This window comes from Cupressus sempervirens, chromosome 11 (genome assembly GCF_028749045.1).
Source record: "Cupressus sempervirens isolate cs-2001-9-10 chromosome 11, ASM2874904v1, whole genome shotgun sequence".
NCBI lineage: Eukaryota > Viridiplantae > Streptophyta > Pinopsida > Cupressales > Cupressaceae > Cupressus > Cupressus sempervirens.
This window is the reverse complement of record NC_143128.1, coordinates 622,384,415-622,403,561: the sequence shown is the minus strand read 5'-3', so window position 1 is coordinate 622,403,561 and position 19,147 is coordinate 622,384,415. Positions and strand designations below refer to the sequence as shown.

The following is a 19,147-nucleotide window of genomic DNA, read 5'->3' as shown; positions in this document are numbered from 1 at the left end:
GATGCACTATTCTCAGAGGTGCATTGATAATTTTGAAGAAGCTATAGTGGGCCAATAGTTAACTATGAGTTGCTATTTCAAGAGCATTCCATACATCAGAAACACATTTTAATGGCAGTTCAACTCCCAAAAACACTCAAAGAAGGTCAAGCTTTTATTTTTAGAGCTTCCAGTGACTCTTAGATCCTCTTGCAACTTCATCCTTCTTATCTACTTTTTCTTTCATTGCTTTAAGTCATGTAAAGGCTCATGCACCCATTAATTGATATAAACAAGGGTGGAGACCTACTTAGCGCCATTCAAAGAGTCAATTTATATATAATTAGATTTATTTTATTAGTTTTTAGCATGAGTTTGTATTTTAAGATCTCTCACTCCTAAAACAAAGGGAGGAGAGGGTTTCTTATAAATACATAGATGTAATATCTACTCCAGGCCATTATTTTGATGCAATAATATATGTTATTGGTGCTCTCATTCTGAGTGTAGTTATTCTTGTCAGAGTGTGTTATTTTTGTGAATGCATGTTCATGAATAATAATGGAGCCAATGGTTTTATTATATTGTTATGATTGTATGACCTTCTAGTTCTGGTCTTTTCCTCATTAACAAATTTCTCTGAGATACTGAATTGGAGAAAAAATCACATATTGTTCCTACATAGCTTCTTGTCTCACATGAGCACACTTTTTATGGCCTTACGAGTTGATGAGAAGTGAAATATCCTTCGGTTATTATTGAGTTCCCATCAACAATTGTATTAGTGGAATTGGGGAAGTGTTACTCCTATTTTCATTGGTTTCCTACCCAATATTTTCGACGATTTAAGTTGCAAATGTGTTGTTACTGTGGTTTATGTCCGTTAGGAATTTCTCTTTCAAGTTATTTTCTTTAATCTCGTATTACCTTATCTTTGTTTTTTTTTTTTTCTAACACTTGGTTGAAATAGGAATGCATATAGTTACGTCGATCAATTGCATTCATCATAAAACAAAAAATACCAAAAATATATCTCTTTTTTGGTTACTTTTCAAACAGCAGATCAAACATCTTATCTAAAATTGGTTGAACTAGAAAAGACCTCCTTGTGAACATACACATTTATCTTCAATCGAGAGGATTCCAGTAGGTCACAAGATCATCTAAAGCCTTGGAGTTGATCCTAGATTAGCTTTTCAAGAGAGGAGTTCGAAGGGATTTCTATCATTAAGCATCATGCAAAATGATAGCTCAATAGTCACTAGGGTCATACATAATTTTACTCTTATCTTTTTAGTCATTAGGGTCATAAAATAAGTACACATCGACTTCCACTCCTTTGTTGTTCAAGAAAGCCCAAACCAATCTATCATAATGTGATGTGCCTCATTTAACATCCACATTCTTCCACCTGAATCCCAGTAAGACAGTGGCTCCTTCTTTACCTTTACAATGTTTGGTAGTAAAAAAATGTTGCATTTCTCTAGATACATTTTTAAGTTGATTTTAAGGTGGAACTGTTGTTCTTTCATTTCTTGCAAAAGAAGAATGTCCATGCTTTTATAAATATTAAGGTTCATCTTTTCACTATATATTTTTGGTCTAGGTATTCCAAAACCCTAACATTCCAGGATGCACATTTTAGTTTTATTGGGATATGTCCATTACAGTTTTAAAGATCTTGTAGCATTTTGGCAAGGCTTTTTTAGTGGCCTTTTTGCTAGATCTAGAAAATATGGAACCTAAAGGTCTACCTATCCATTTGACAATTTTGAATTCACAATTAGTCCCCAAAGCGGGTTTGATATTCACTTTTTTAAATTTGATATTCACCTTCAAACAAAATACCAATGCATCCCAAGTCTTCTTCAACACCCTAATCAAATTAAGGGATCTTAGATTATAGCCATTAAGGCCTCCAACTTAAATGGAGTTTGAGTCACTACTACCATTGTGATCACAAAAAATGTCAGAATAGTGAGGGGTTTAAAGGGGGGAGTGGTTGTTAAAGGGATGATAATTAGGGAATAATTGGAAAGACAATCATTTGAGTCATAAACATCTTTAATAGCTTCAATCCCCTTCAATAGGAAAATTTGGGTCGGGAGCATCCTACATAAAATCCATTATTTCCCCAACCTCATACTAATGAAATAATAATTATTAGATAATAATGTAATATACTTTATACATATTGATGTAATCATAATGTATTCATTATGTATAAATTAAATATTCTTGCATCAGTACTACTTATTACTTAAAAAATCATAATAAATGGTAAAATATTTATTGTGGGTAATAATAGGTGTTATGGATAAATTACAGTATAAAAATATGTCTATTATTTTTATTATAATATAAACCAATTATTATATGTATAATTATACATGATACTATTTATATAATTATACATGATACTAGTTATCGTGATTTTTATTATATTGGTTAGTTAACAAATATTTAATTGAAATTTCATATTTATTATTATATAATCATTAATAATAAATAAAAGAATAACTACTTTAAATAATAATAGATGTGATTAATAATGAATATGATAAGAATATTTTCTTAATTGGTGAATGTTTTTTAATAGAGCTATGAATCAACATGGTCACATTGGGAGATTGCATCCCCATGGTGGTATGGGCAAGTGTTGAGACATTAACACCTCTTGGATTTGTCTAATATTAATTTCTACATTCTCCCCATTGACTTGATTGATTGAATGCCTCTTTATTCCTCTAAAACCATTATCTCTCCATTGCTCAGATCATTTGATATCCTTATGACTCTTTTGGTCATCATCTACAACCTCTTATCTCTTCAAATAACACCCTCGAGTCTCTCAAAGCACTCCCTCCATGATGGAAAGAATCTCCCAACACTTTTATATGACTTCATTTGTGATTCTATTTATGCATTTTTTACCACATTACTGTCTCTACTCAATCATGTTTGTCAACCTTTTGTTAGCAAATGCTAATGGTAATTGCTAGTGAAGCATCATGAACAATGTCAATTCTAGCATCAATATTATGCACCTATGTACATATCTGACTTCTAATTGTTCTTGACTGAAAATTATTGTATATAGAACTTTAATTCTAATTTCAAATTATTCTATTTTTTGCAAAACCATGACTATACATATCTAGTTTTTGTTACACACATATATAATTATTGTTACAATATTGTTGAACTAGCAATATGTTATAGATTTTACTAGTTGAAGGAAATTAGATGAAACATGTCTTTTTTTTACTTCCTAAGAAAACTACTTTATGTTTTAGCATTTAAGTGGCAATAATTCAAAGTTAAACTTGGCATATTACTATTTATTGAGATCTTAATATTCTTACAATTTCAGCTTTAATTAAAAATTATTATGACAAAGACATGATGCAACTTCGACATCTTGTTAAATAAGAGAATATTTTTATTTGAGTATTTCTCTCATAATTACGATCTAACATTGATAAAGTTAAATATTTAAATTTAACTTTATAAACTAATTTTATTAATACATAAAAAAATCACATCAATAATAATATAATTCTTGTGTCAATATTAGACATTGATCATCCATTTGTCAACATCTCTGAAGATTATGACCATGCACAAATGACTTATAAGTATGTTCAAAACTATCTCTAAACTCATAATGATATAAACTTAAACTATATAGGCTAAATAGCCAGAAAGCCCATAAAATGTCATGGTTGGCCTACAGAACTATGGGAAAATAGGTTCATAACAACATCATGCAGTAAGTCCTAGAAAGAGAACATTACAATATTGACAAGATAGATTTTTTCTATTAAGAATATAGAGTCAACAGGGAGGATCAACAAAGAGCAAGTTGGGGCAGAAAAGCCATATAGCTAGTAATTACAAAAGCCCCAGATATCAAAAAAAGGGGACTTCCAGCCATCCAATCATCTCAGAAAGTTTACCACTATCCATATTAACACTGGGCAGTACCCCAATACAAGTTATAACAGAGAACCGACAAAAGTAGCAGATAGTGCAAAAAAAGAACTAGGATCAATAAACCATTAGTTCCACTCTCCTTCATAACTAGCATTATCCTCATTAAGATCCCAGCCATCAGACTCTACTTCCACGTTGTTGGTGTCAACTATGTCTTGATTAAAGTGCTCTTCCTAGCTAGGCCCATTATTAGCTTTGCTTTCAAGATTATCAGCTAGTTGCTCAGCACCGAGAGTGCTCACATTTTTTTGCTGTACTCTCTCTATCATTATCATTTGTAATCCTTTCTCCTTCAAGTCCATTGTACCAAAAGTTCTCGATATCCTTTTATAAAAAAATCATCACTCCTTCATAGATCAAGGATTTAAATATGTCCTCTAGCACTCCATAATAGCAGTCACTTGTGACATTATGTGAAAAAAAAGTGATTTTATGATTAAAATAAGTAAGAACCTGAGGTATGGCTTGAAAAATATCTTCATTCCTTTGCCTCTAAATGAACCATAAGATCTCAGCAGTTAAGAGAAACTAGAAGCTGCTTAGATGCATGTCAAAGGACTCAACAAAACTAGTTATGACATTAAAGAAAGATATCCTAGGGTGAGCATTCCAAACCACATTATTACCAAGAAATAAAGCCCAAATCTTGGATGCCCAAGAGCAATTGAAAAAAAGGTGCTCATAAGTTTCAACTCAATGAAAAATATAGAAGAAGACAGTGTTTTACCATTTTGAGACAGGAAAGACCCAACAACAAGCTTCTTAAGGAGTAAAATCCATCTAAAGCAACACTTTTTAGGCTCAACCTTAGAATACCAGAATAAAAAAATCAAAAATAGAAATCCACCTATTACAAGGCCAGTTAAAGCCCCAGACCAGTGTGATATGGTTAATAATGTCATCATCATAATTCAACATCTAATAAATTTTCTTGCAAGAATAATCCTTTAAAACGTTCCAATTACTTTATTTCATGTGTTTGAAGGAACCATCAGCAGAAATGAGATTACGAGGAAACCATTTTCCCAATGCTTTCTGAATGAGAGTATAAGTTTTCTTTTGAGGTCTAGGAATATCAAATTTGGTCTTAAGAACATCCCATGGAATGATACCATTGACAGCCGCAATAGCTTGAACAAGAGATATGCCTTTGTTGTTCCAAATCTTGGTAGAACAACATTCAGTAAGAGCCAAAGGTTTATCTCTAAAGTAAATGCCCCACCAAATAGATTATCTCTAATAGCATAAGTAGTGTTTTTACCAACAACATGTCTAGAGAAAATAAGGAGTCTAACCCGGCACCATGCCTTCCAAATAGAAGCAAAAAGCTTGGACCCAAAAATCTTAATATCAAAAGTCCCAAACACCATGTCATGGAAGGGAATATCCTTCCAAAGTTTTCATTTTTTAATTTGAGATCTGCAGATGTTGTTTCTAAGTAGGACTTTCCAAGGCTCATTCCCATACAGTGCATTAAGGATCCACATAGCCACCAAAGAAACCCCTTGTAATCTTAGGTTTTGCAACCCAAGACCCCCTTTGTTTCTAGGATAGCAACACCATTTCCAATTAACACAATGTCTTTTCTTATTTCCCACTCCATTAGACCATAACATCTCCTTGAGGATTTTATCACGCTTATTGGTATGAGCCTTGGCAAAGAGCCAAGTGGAAGCATAGTAAAGAGCATGGGAGGCAGGCACTTTCTAAACAATTTGAACTCTTCTTGCAAGAGAACGAAGGTGGGTTTTCCATTTAAGGTGCTTTCTTTCAATTTATTTATAAAGACATGCCCACATATCTGACAAAGAAAGATCAAGAGCAGAAGGAATGCCAAGGTATCTAACCATGGTTAGGACCAAACCAACACCAATTTCTATCTTTAATCTAATTGGGAGGAGAGTCATCCCAACCAAACACAAAGGATTTATGGGGTGCAATCTTTTCTTCAGAGGCAATACAAAAAATTTGCAGCTTGGAAAGCACATTATCAAAGTTCTTCTCGAAGAGCTCTACAAAAAGAGTTGTATCATTAGCAAACTGCTCAACACAAAGTTCCTCGTGATGAGGAAGAGTTATCCCTTTAATAGGACAACCAAAATCTTTAACTTTCCAAATGTAGGAAAGGGCATCAACAGCAATAACAAAAAGAGAAGGGCCCAAAGGGCACCGTTGTCTAATGGATCTGCCCAAAAGAATAGGCTCAAATAAAACCCATTTCGCATCAATAACCATGGAAGCAGCAGTGAAAAGAATATTCACCCACTTGCAAAAGTATCTAGGAAAGCCAAAGGATTTAAGAACCTTGAGAGAAAATGGCCATTAAATTCTATCATAGGCTTTTTAAAAATCCAAGAGAATCGTACCCACATTTTTCCCATCCATATTTTCCCAATGCATTGCTTCCCAGCAAGTAATCAGATTTTCAAGAATATACTTCCCTTTGATGAACCCAGTTTGGGTAACATAAATAATCTCATTCAAAATATCAGTGAGTCTTCTAGCCAAAAGCTCAGCAATAATCTTATAGGAAAGATTAAGGAGAATGATTGGTCTCCAATTTTTTACTTGAGACATGTCCCCCTTCGTGGGGAGAAGCTTAATAACCCCTTTATTTATATTCCTCCCAAGAGAGCTAGTATCAAAAGCATATTGATAGGCTTGCAACAGATCTTCTGCAATCCAGTCTTTATTTTTTTAATAAAATTCAGTTGAGATACCATCCATACCAGGAGTCTTGCCATTAGCCAAGGAATCAATAGTGTTCTCAATTTCTTGGATGGATAACTATGGGCTCAAATTTCTGGCTTTTCCATTGTTGATCTTCTTGGGAATGACCTTAGCACATATTTGAAGCATATCATGATTAGCATTACCATGTTTTGAAGAAAAAAGATACTTATAAAAGGTAACAAAGGCATCCATAATTTATAATTGCAAGTAGAGAATTCACCATCAACTTGTATACCAGATACCTCTTATCTTCTTTGTTTGGCCCTAATGATCTTTAAAAAATATTTGGAGCCTCTATCCGCATCATTTAACCAATTATCTTTAGCTCTAATCTTCTGCCCTTGGATTTTATAATTTTGAATTTTCCTAAGCATATTTTTAGTATAGATAATCTCATTCTCCAACTCACTGTTATTACCATTTTTCTGAAGCTCCCTTTCAACCTCATTCAACTTCTTCTAGTACAACTTCTCCTTATAGTTTATGTCTTTGGCTTCCTTAATCCCAATAGTTTGAAAAAAAATTCCAACTCTCAGTCATCTCATCCCACTTTTGAATCGGGTTACACTTACCATTACAAAACTTAGACAACAAGGATAGGGTCTTGATTGCCTCAATGTTATTTTTTATCATTAAGAAAAGAGACATTCAATTTGAACAATCTCCTCTTCCAAGTTCGTTTATTGAAATCAGTGAGATCCTTCAAAGTAATACATGTTGAGATGGGAGAATGGTCAAAAATTCTTGTAGGGAAGACTTCAATCAGAGAAGCCCCTTGCTTCTAGACTTGGTGAAGATCTTTGTCATTCAAATAAATTCTATCAAGTCTACAATATATTCTTTTTTTTTTGGCTTGATTGTTGCACCAAGTAAAACAAATGCTATCAAAAACACCTTTCATATTCTCAATAGGATCTATCAAAGAAAACCTTCTTTTAAATTTCAACCAAAAAAAGAGCTCATTTCCTTATGTTATTTTTTATCATTAAGAAAAGAGACATTCAATTTGAACAATCTCCTCTTCCAAGTTCGTTTATTGAAATCAGTGAGATCCTTCAGAGCAATACATGTTGAGATGGGAGAATGGTCAAAAATTCTTGTAGGGAAGACTTCAATCAGAGAAGCCCCTTGCTTCTAGACTTGGTGAAGATCTTTGTCATTCAAATAAATTATATCAAGTCTACAATATATTCTTTTTTTTTTTTGGCTTGATTGTTGCACCAAGTAAAACAAATGCTATCAAAAACACCTTTCATATTCTCAATAGAATCTATCAAAGAAAACCTTCTTTTAAATTTCAACCAGAAAAAGAGCTCATTTCCTTTCCAATTCAGTCCCCCCCCCCACTCTATCATGTTTTCCTTCAATTATGTTAAAGTTGCCAATAAAGGATGAAGAAGCCTATGGAAGATTAGATGAGAGCCAATCCCAAAAAAAGGGCTCTCTCTCTCTCTATAGTCATTGGAAGCATGGGCATTGGATATACCAATCACTTTATTGTCATAATTAAAAGTACACCAAAGAGCTCTGTGGCAAGAAGGCATCTCATCGCTGACCATTCTATCAGTGCATTGTTGTCCAATTAAAATGGCAAGCCCACATTTCCCTCTTGTATGACTAGTGAAGAGACATTTGGCCTTATTCCAAAGGAATTTGAGCACACTAAACACATGATAACTCGTGACCTAAATATATTGAAGACAAATAATCTCCTTACTAGTAAGCATATTACACTAATTTCTAACAAAATATTTTATGTCAGGCATCTCAAGACCTCTGACATTCCAACTATGAATGTATATAATCATGATTAACAAGAAGGGGGGTTTTGACTCATGCAGAGTTTGTTAAAACTTTATGGCATCTCATTACTTTTAATCTTGTTGGCTCTTTCACAATTTTTACCACTATTAGTCCTCTCATAGGTTTTCCTTTTCTTTGTTTCACTAGCCACTTCAATGAATCCACCTTGATAGGTCTTTGAAACAATTTGATCACTTATGGGGTCAATTAGTTCAAGTTTTTCTTTGGAAGACATATAGTCAAGTTGATCCCCTGTAGACTCAACCACTTGCAACTTATTACTTTGAACCCTATCTGCTTTTTCCTTCAAGATCTCGAGGGCAATTTGTTGAGCATTAAGCCTAGGGGCATTATCTTCATTGACCTTTTCCGTTTGGACTTCAATATATTGTGGTTGACAACTGGTATTTTTTTCAATGTTCTTTTGAATGACACTCCTAGCCTCTCTTTCCTCATATTTCCCTTCAAAGAGGGGATTTTTTTAACATGAAAAGATCATTGGATTCGAAATCAAAATTAAAATTATTCACCTTAGTACCACTTTTTTCCTCTAGATTAACATTAGGGCTTGAGACATTAGTATTTACCTTTTTATTATTAACATTACTTCCATTAGCAGAGTTATAATCTTTCTAAATATTTTTCAAAGCCAGACACTCCTTTCTATTGTGTCTATTTAATCTACAGTGAAAGCAAGAACCAATGTCACCTAACTTAAAAAATTCCCATCTGAAGGATTCACTATCAATGTTTAAAGAGATTTCACTAGAAAAACCACATCGGGATTAAGAGCCAACAAAACCCTAGCATTAAGATGTGGGAGAGTAATCCTCAGGTTTTCAATTTGTAGAATCGAATCTAATGGCTTAAGCATTTGAGGGATAAATGGCCAAAATTCTGGCTGCAAGCCTCTCAACTCGACCCAAAAAGAGGAGACATCAAAAATTTCTTTATCACAATTACCTTTTGGTTACCAAGGTAAAGCCCTAAACAGTGTTTGTCCAACATTCCAAAGACATTTTTTTAGAACTTTCTCTTGCATAGAATGGTTTTTGGAGAAAACAACAAATAAACCCTTTTGAATCATCTGACTAAAATTAACCAAAATTTTCAACTTTTTATGCCAAATGTTATTAAACTAGTCATCCAAAAAAAATCTTTTTGGCAAGAACTTAACATCCATGCACACAAAAAAGCCACACTTTTTAACGTATTATGTTCCAACTTAATATCATCAATCTTATCAGCATTCGATGCAAGGGCGAGGATATTACCACCAGGTCATGAGTTCATACCTTTCGGGCCAAATTTTGTGTCCTTACCTTCTCCAATGTGACTAGTACCTCATCCATCTCCATTGGTATTGGGCCCTCCTCTACTTCCCACATTTCCTTTTTCAATTATTTCTTCAAAACTTGCAATTTCATATATTTTTGGTTGTAACTCCTCAGCCACCACTGCTTTATGCGATGGTCTATCATTCCCCAAAGCCTTGTCCTTGTGTCCATCATTGCTAGGAATGGCTTCCTCACCATTAGGATTTGCATCATTAGACAATACACCCATAATCAAGTTGGCTTGGGACTCGCATGAACTGAGTTCAAGCAACACCCACTAATGAATGCCCTAGAGCTGACAAATGGGCCAAGAACAAAACAAGGGCAAAAAACAAGCAAACAAAGCCAAGTAAAGACCCAAAAAAAAACCACACGCCAGGTGTCCCTTGGTCTGCAAGAGGGTACAGAGTACGAGATACGAAGGTGGATAGATGGCACGCAAGTTGCAAACCGCTTCCTCTTCAAGGATAAATAAAATATCAAAATCTTGACAAGATAGATTTGAAATAATATTATCTATATATTAAAAATTATATATAGTTTGAAGTGATTGATGAATTCCAATCATACATGTGGAAGGAAGTTTGCACATGACAATTTACAATATACATATGTAATAAAGTAATAGTCAAATCATCTTAAGCCTACAAAAGCATACCAAAAAATACTTATTACCTTTGTTACCTACAGCTCATGTCCAAGTTGTTAATGAGAGTAATATCTTAAGTCCTTGAGAACATTTAACCATTTACCCTATACACTCTGAACTCTAACAAATACGTATTTAAAGTTATTTATATTATTTTATATATTTATGAATTTGGAATAATTTACAAAACTCTTTAACTTTATTTCATTGAGATCTTTCCAAAATGTTGCTTTAATTGCTAATGATTTGTGTTGACTTTTAGTCTGTTTAATATTGATGTTTTTTTAATGAAAACATTTATTTTATTTTTGAATAAGAAATAGGTCTTGATTAATTATTATTATTTGTTAAGATTAAATATTATTATGAGTTAAATTTATGTAGAATCAAACCTAAGAAGTCCCAAATGAACAACTCACAAATTACCTTGCGTTAGGCTTGTGTTGTAAGCTCTTGCCTTGTTTAATATTGGAGCTTTAACTTCACCTTTATGTTCATGTTCACAATGTATTTGTTCTGAATGATGTTCATGCGGTTACAGTTTGTCAGGTAAATGGGGACCAAAGTAAAAAAAATTGGCCTTTGGGAAGAAGTATTCCTCATGTATCCCAGACTTGAAGCAGTTGTGGGGCTTTGAGAATTTCTGTGCTTATTAAACATTACGCAGCAATCGCAGATCAACCCAAAGCTCAATATTCAACTCTACCCAGCAATCACATTTCATTGTGTGTGTTTGTCTTTCTGTCTTTTCATGTACTTGTCCCACGTCCTCAACATTTAAATGTCACCTAGCTTGTGCACAAAATCCTAATTAAACATTCCTCAGGATTCACAATTTGATGAGTGCATGACTGCCTTGAGATTTCTTGTGCCTTCAATAAGATTTATTTACACACCTCTGTCTATTATCTCATGGCTACGAAGAAGTGGTACGTAATTGTAATATTTTTAAAAGGGGTAAAAATATCGTCCAGATATTCAAGCATAACCCAATCCGTCTGCTGCCTAAATTCAAGAAACACTACAACTGAATAAACCCCCTTAATTTGAAGAATATATTTGAAAATGCTCTGCCTCTGAGCTTCTTTCCATACAAACCTTCGACTGGGCACTAATTTCAAATACATCGGATTCTTTTGTAAATTTGAAATTGTCTCAATGTTAAACCTCATACAATTTTCCTCCTCTCAATATTAGTTTAAATTGTATTTTAGCATATCATTTGTATAAAACTAGCACACTCTCAGAAACCTACGGTTTAATTTAGACAGATTAATTTACTCAAGACAGCGGCTCAATCATCATTATTGCCAACTTCAAAATTGCCTTAAAAGTTCAAGTTTTTCTGGAGTTCAAGTGCTGGAATTATACAGAAGGACAGAAAGGAATATACAGATGTTAAGGAATGGGTTAATCTCATGAAAAATGACTCAAAATTTATTTAATACACAGTGTTTTCCAACTATGATAAACTGGATAAAAGGTGTCAGAAAAATGTTTCAGAACAATACTTGGAGGAAAGCTGAAGAATTGCAAGGACTCAAATTTTAAAGAAACGGAACCCTCTTTAAAATTTATCCATCAAAATTATATAACAAAATATAATTCTCTAACAAGATTTAATTCTCATTTTGAAGAAACTAGTCGATAACATATACAGATGTGCAGTTGCCAAATATCAATTTATATTGGGTTTGAGTGAAGCCGATTTCAAAGTATTAGACTTTCTAAACCATATCATTAAAAAAAATGTGTGGAAGGTAGCATTCAACATGAGGATATTGCTATTCAACAATTCATTAAAGACTATTCAAATATTACAATACTATTCACATTTCAAAAATATCGTTCAGAATTATTATCTATTTCTTAAAGATAGATCTATCAGATTAGATTAGAACAAACTAAAAAGAACACCAGCAAACCTGTATTATATTAAAAATAAGTTTGTTCTCATAACCGAAGAGAACCTGAACAGAACACTGTGGACAGGAGAAAAAAGTGCACTAGCATTTTCAGACCACTGCAGCAGAGTATAGAAACCATCTACAAAGCCTCTTCAAAAAGATAATTGCACCCAGAATAACCAAACAGCGTACAAGCACCATTGAGGAAACAAACATACAGTCAAAGAAAGTATTTGGGTGGTACATCTTGGGAGGAAGGAGTAATACTACATCAAACATTTCAATCCTACACATGACCATACTGGAAAGAATTACATAGGAATGGGAATCAAATGGAAAGCAAATATATTAATTGCCTGAATAAGAACTAGTTCACGCCAACTTAGGTGTAAAAGATGGATGATACCAAAAGAAGAGTGGGCAGATAGAAATGTTGTTATCACTCTCAAGGGGTGGTTGAGACCAAATGACATTACATCATATTTGAAGAAGAAAAGATCATAAAGGTAGTGGATCTCCTAACAAAATTACATAGCAGAAGATCCAAGCTGCAGAGAGAAAAGAGATACTAGGTATTTGATGGGGATCGTGGCATTTGCGTACACTCTTCTTTTCGTTGTTAGCTACCCGTGGGTCCCATAGGTTGTTTGGCTTCACAGATGATATGAAAAACTTCATTCATTCATACAGGCCTAAAATGTTCTGTTTTTGTTATTTCCAATGCAAAGAATAAACCACACATAGTTGCATTTGAATGAAGAATACCAACAGATGTCAATACAAAGAAACCAGCTGTCAAATAGTAGTGAAAAAAATTAAAAATAAAATAAAATTGAAGAAATTGTCCATCCAAAACATTGAAGACGTGCAAGAAGGGACCATACTTCTGACAGTATGCAGTCAATGAAGCCAGGCCCAATCAGAAACAGTGCAGGTCATCTCAGAGATGATGTATAGGGGTTCGTGCATTCTCTTGCTTTAAAATCCATGGGTGCCTTTTGTTCACCAATAATAATGTGTCAAATTTCCACCCTTGTTAACTTCCTAGCATGGTAATATCTTTAATGTTCAAATTATCAATATATAGAAACAAAAGAAAGTTGGTGATTGCCTAAAAAATACTGTTTTAATCAGTGTTTAATGTCAAGCCCATCACTACAGTTCCCAGCAGGAACTAATAAAAATAAGGCGTTTGAACTTATGTGTTCATATTGCCAAACATTTACAGCTGAAAAGAATCCATATCAATTAATTCATCCAATCTTTAAGAAAACAAAGTGGCAAATATATGGTGATCCTTCCACAATATAGAGCAAATCTAATAGAAAATCAAAATATCTGTGACTGAAAACATATGATTGTTGCAATATTATCTCCAACTTAATAATTTGCAGCAAGAACTAAGTACTAATCAATCCAACGACAATATACTAAATTCCAAACCAGTTCCAGCATAAATAGAGTGGATCGGACTAATTTTTAATTAGGGAACCTAATAAGGCGATGAGAAACTATAAAAACAACTTATTGACATTTAATATATGTCAGCTAACAATAAACTCAATGAGTGAAGAGTTCATTTATATATTTAGTGTTCTATATATAAGATGATAATTCAAGTCTACATTTCTCCCATTATGGTGTAAGAATACATTTTTGTGCTTTTGTATATCCATCTTGCCAGAGCTTATATTCTACTCCTTTACAGTCTGTTCTTTTGGCTCTTATACTGAGAAATTTTGACCTGTCTTTGGTGCTTTTTTGGAAGTAATTTTCAAGCAATATGCTCCAGTCCTATTTAAACTGTTATAAAAAATAGTATGCATAATAACTTTAAAATGCAGGACAGTACAGTAGACCAATCTGCTGTTAATTTTTAGCATTTTGTACACATTCTTTATACATTTCCTTCTTACGTCTTAATCTTTGAACCTTAGCAGTGCTCTTTTGATTCAATTGACAATTTAGTGAAAGGAAAATCTATTTATATTTATAGAATGCGTCATATCTTCTGTGTCGAGCTCACATTATCGTATTCTACACATTATACGGATACCCCATCCTCTACATGATGTGCATGTTTTCACTATGCATGAAAGTCAGACTTTCACAGGCCAGGAATTAGCTCAATAGGTAACCGTAAGAGTGTCCTGTGGTAGGCACGAGGTCGAATCTGCGCAAGCCTATGTGGTATTGAGTGTATTTAACAACAGTGTCACCAAGTTATTTGAAAAAGTTTACTCCGCGTGCTGCCGTCGGGACGGGGGCTACCCCACCCATTCCTGCAGTGTTTAAAAAAGATCACACTTTCACTTTTCTAATTTTCCAGAAAACACTCAATTCTGAAAAAATTTCATTGATTGGATGAATTCTAGAAATTTTCAACAAAGACTTATTATTTCACATTTTAATTTTTTACGAAATTCAGTGATTTAGTTTACATAATTATGCATTATAAAAAATGGTCAGAAGTTGTAATAGAGATGCTTTTCTCCTATTTGACATGTCTTCTTTTATTTGCTGTGGCACTCCAAATGATAGAAATGTATTAATTCACTAATCGGTATTGTCTACCAACTAAAGTAGCTCTACAAAATACTCTCAAGGGTAAGTATTTTCTCACTGCTAAAAGACACTCAATTTAATGGTAAATTCCATGTTATAGACACCTAGATAATGCTGAGTTCTAGTCTTCTACTACACCAAAAAAAAACACAAACACAAACCAAATACATCTCTACCGTGAAAGTCATCCTTGTATATGAACGAGTTTTAGCTCTTGCATTGTAGCAATTATCATTCAGTTGAGTCATAAGAATCTGATACAAAGAATGTCCTCAAACTCGAAATGCTCAATCGGTAAATGAAACTTCTGACACAAGCTTCTCACTGAAATCCCATAGTTGTCTTGCCAATGCAGGATTAGTAGCATTCGGAGTTGGTTTTGCCTCTTCACAATCAGAAAAGTATTTCCCGCTTATTCCATTCAGATTAGGATGCAGAGCCAAATAACAAGTAGTAGCTGCACCCTGAAACAACAGTGAAAGAAACATAGTGGCATTTACTCTAATGCCTTCAAAACACAAGAATTTACTAAAGTGCAACATTCCCATGATAAATTTTTATTTGAAAATACTTCAAACAGAAACATAGAATCTTTCCAAAGGACAATTCATGTTCATAGTATGAAACGCAGATTAAGGAAAACAAAATGTGGCAACTGGCAATCTACTATTTCAAGTACACTCAATGGAAAGTTGTGAGAATTTATTTTTCTTGTTAGTGATTTCCATGCCTCTAAAAAATTGTGCTGATTACAAAAAGGTGCAATTCAATTCTAAGAGTGGATCCACTCAATATATAGTGATTTCCATGCCTCTAAAAAATTGTGCTGATTACAAAAAGGTATAATTCAATTCTAAGAGTGGATCCACTCAATATGTATTCTGAACTAAAATTATTGTAATGGGAAAAAATTTGGACACCAATACAATTTCCCACTAAGTTTTGTGCACATTAGGTGAGAATGTTAAAACCAAACTTTGCTAATACAACCTTTTTTTCATGCATAATAGTTTAATTATAGGTGTAACAAATTCCATACCTTGGTAATTTGTTTATTTCATGGAACATGAATAAAATGACCACACTAATTAATATATTATAGTTGTCTTTCTTATTGATATTTTTCTGTGTTAAATTAAGGTGTAAAATATTTCTATATTCCAATATAAAAGTGATTTAATTTATAACCTTACCAATCCATGCTAATAGCAGCAACTCTTCACCATCAACCTACATACTTACACTCAATAAAGTTCTTTAAACGACCCTAGTTCTAGATATTGCTAAGGAACCAATTCATTGGTCCTTCCTACATATCCCATTAAGAAAATAATAGGCTCCATAATTTGCACTTCCTTTACAAGGGATTTATAGATAACTCTACTAGGTGAGGTTACCAAATTAAGTCTAACAATAATTATTCTTAAATCCAATAGGGGCAGCAATTCATGCCCAAATGACAATATTTCCAACTAAGGCAGCACTTCTACCCTCTTGGCAGGACTAATAATAACAAATAATAGTCAATAATCTACCACCTTATTTGCTACCCAATAAGGAAGATTTATACCAACTAAATCAAGAAATGGCTTAAGCATTAAGAAGTAAGGTATGGTGGCGATAATATTGTCATCATTAATTATTCATAGGGAGAATGCAAAATAATATTTATCAACTCATAATTCCAATAGAATGTACCTACCAATTACCTCTCTTTGATTCAAAATTTGTTGAGCTTATAAGTTAATCTAATCACTACTCTCATTACCTTTCAATACTTTCATTAATATAAATAGATAAAATTGTTTATGATATTATTTGGACGATGTTTGATGGATGACTCAGCCATATATTTCATTCAATGCAACTAAGTGTTCAACTGAATATTTAGAGAGTATATTTATTTTTATAATTTTAAATATATCATTTATGAAATTTTAGACAAATAGATTAAATTAGCAATAGTCACAAAAGGTTAGTGTTCATTTACAGTTATGGTTTAGCTAGTGTTAGATTTAGGTTAGAGATATGGTCCATTATGGTTACAATTCAATAAGGGTTCAATTAGTGTTAGGATAAGGATCAATTAAGGTTAGGATTGGGGTTAGGATTCAATTAGGAAAAAGATGTGTTAAGATTAGTGTTCAAGTAAGGCTCAAAGTTAGGATTAGAGTTCATTTAGCATTCAATCAGGATTATGGTTCAATTAGAGGTATGATAAATATTAACATTCAATTAGAGTTAGAGTTAGAGTCAGGTTTAAGTTCAATTAGGTTAGCTTTAGGGGTCAAGGATATTTAATGTTTTTGAGGAATTATCACTGCAAATGTAATAGCACTTCCTATAATTTATGTTTTTTTCCTAATGTAGTGATCTTGCTTGCATTTATATTGAGAATGAGGCAAGTAGAGACATGTCTCTTCATGGGACATGTCTATTCATTATTTTGAAATTAATATAATGACAATTGATTGTGTAACTACATAAATATGTATGTATATGTGTGTGTGTATCATTATTATATTAATTTCCTAATAGTATTTTAGATATATATCTATATATAATTATATATTATATCTCACATAATATTATATATATATATATATATATATATAGGTTAGCCCCATAGGATATTGCTTTAAGTCAATGGGCTAGACATGTGTAATCGGTTATTGCTTTTGATATTAATAATGGTAATTCATTCGATAGTATTGTACTTATGGTTAAAGAAGTGTTGCATGATCTTTATTTAGTGCTCTGTGTTCATTGCCTCCAACTCCGAGGCTAGGTTTCATTCAAACGGGTTGAACAATAATAACTCCTCTCAGCGAGTCTTATCAAAAAAGGGCCTATCATAGAGTATAATTAGTCCAACGTGCCCCGCATTGCATGCACATTACTGAAATTAAAGGTCTACATTACCCATATTGATTTTCTCACTATGTAACCTCTCACTTCTAACTTAAATCCCTATTGTCGATGTATGTTTTGTTCTCCTTCATCCTTTATTCCTTATCTTACATTTGCAACATGAACTGATACCATGTTGAGGAATGATCACTACAAATGCAATAGCATTTTCTATTATTTATGTGTTTTCCAAATGTGCTGATCTCCCTTGCATTTATATTGAGAATGAGGCAAGGAGAGACATGTCCCTTCATGGGACATGTCTATTCATTATTATGAGATTATATAATGACAATAGATTATGTAACTACATAAATATGTATGTATATATATACATATACTATCTTTAAATCATTATTATATTAATTTCTCCTATTAGTATTTTAGATATATATATATATCTCACATAATAAATATATATACATATATATGTGTGTGTGTGTATCTATCTTCAATAGTTTGGTCTCATAGGATTTACCAACAAAGGTAATGGTTTAAATAGAATGTTGGTTAAATCAAGGTTGGGGTTATCGCTAGGGTTCATTAAAAACTACACTTAAAATTATAACTTAACTAGTCTTAGGGTTTTAATTACAGTTAGGTATAAGGGTTAATAAGAGTTATTATTAGGCTTAAGATTTGACAAACATTAGCAATAATGTTAAAGTACAATTAAAGCTAGGATTAAATTTGGTCTAATTAGGGTTACGATTCGAATGGAGTTGATATTTGATTAGGGTTAGGCTAAGAGTTCAATCACATATAGACTTAGCATTCAATTAGAGTCTATGAGTTTTAGATTTAATTATCATTAGGGTTTAATAAGGATTAGAATTCAATTAGGGTTCAAAGTAAGGGCTAGAACTCAATTAGCATTGAGGTTTAATAACGATTAAGTTTTAATTAGAGTGAGGCTTGGTGTTAGGGATTAGCTTCATATTAGGGTCCAAATACTGTTCAAGGTTAGGGTATGGTAGTACATTTAGAGCTCAATAAGAATTCAATTAGAGTTAGGGTTCAATTAGCATTAAATTAGGATTAAGGGGCAATTCAAGTTAAGGTTCGGATTAAAATTCAAATAGGATTACAGTAAGGTTAGGGTTAGCATTTGATAATAATTAAGGTTAGGATTACAATCAGGTTTCAATTAGGATTAGAGATGAATTAGGATAGGGTTATGGATCGAGGTTATAGCTAGAGTTCAATAAGGGTTAAGTTTAAGGTTTCATTAGGGTTATTGGCTTTTGTATTTAACCATGGGGTTGATT

The 19,147-nt window shown here is 32.9% G+C and overlaps 1 protein-coding gene across 3 annotated transcripts in view; it reads right to left on the bottom strand.

The window, feature by feature from the left end:
* Nucleotides 1–13,968: 13,968 nt before the first annotated feature.
* LOC149531238 (short-chain dehydrogenase TIC 32, chloroplastic-like) overlaps nt 13,969–19,147 on the bottom strand; it is a 75,072-nt gene continuing 69,893 nt past the window's right edge. Inside the window, exons 8-9 of one of the 3 annotated variants that reach the window (XR_016358407.1) lie at nt 15,146–15,433; nt 13,969–14,686 (exon numbers count right to left, since the gene is read on the bottom strand). Coding sequence is in view for 2 of the 3 variants with exons in the window: in XM_089808450.1 (XP_089664576.1) it covers nt 15,257–15,433 (177 nt within the window). In the remaining variant the exon portion in view is untranslated. Of the gene's footprint in view, nt 14,687–14,876; nt 15,434–19,147 lie in introns of those variants that run through there. The other 2 variants (XM_089808451.1, XM_089808450.1) reach the window with 2 other exon arrangements.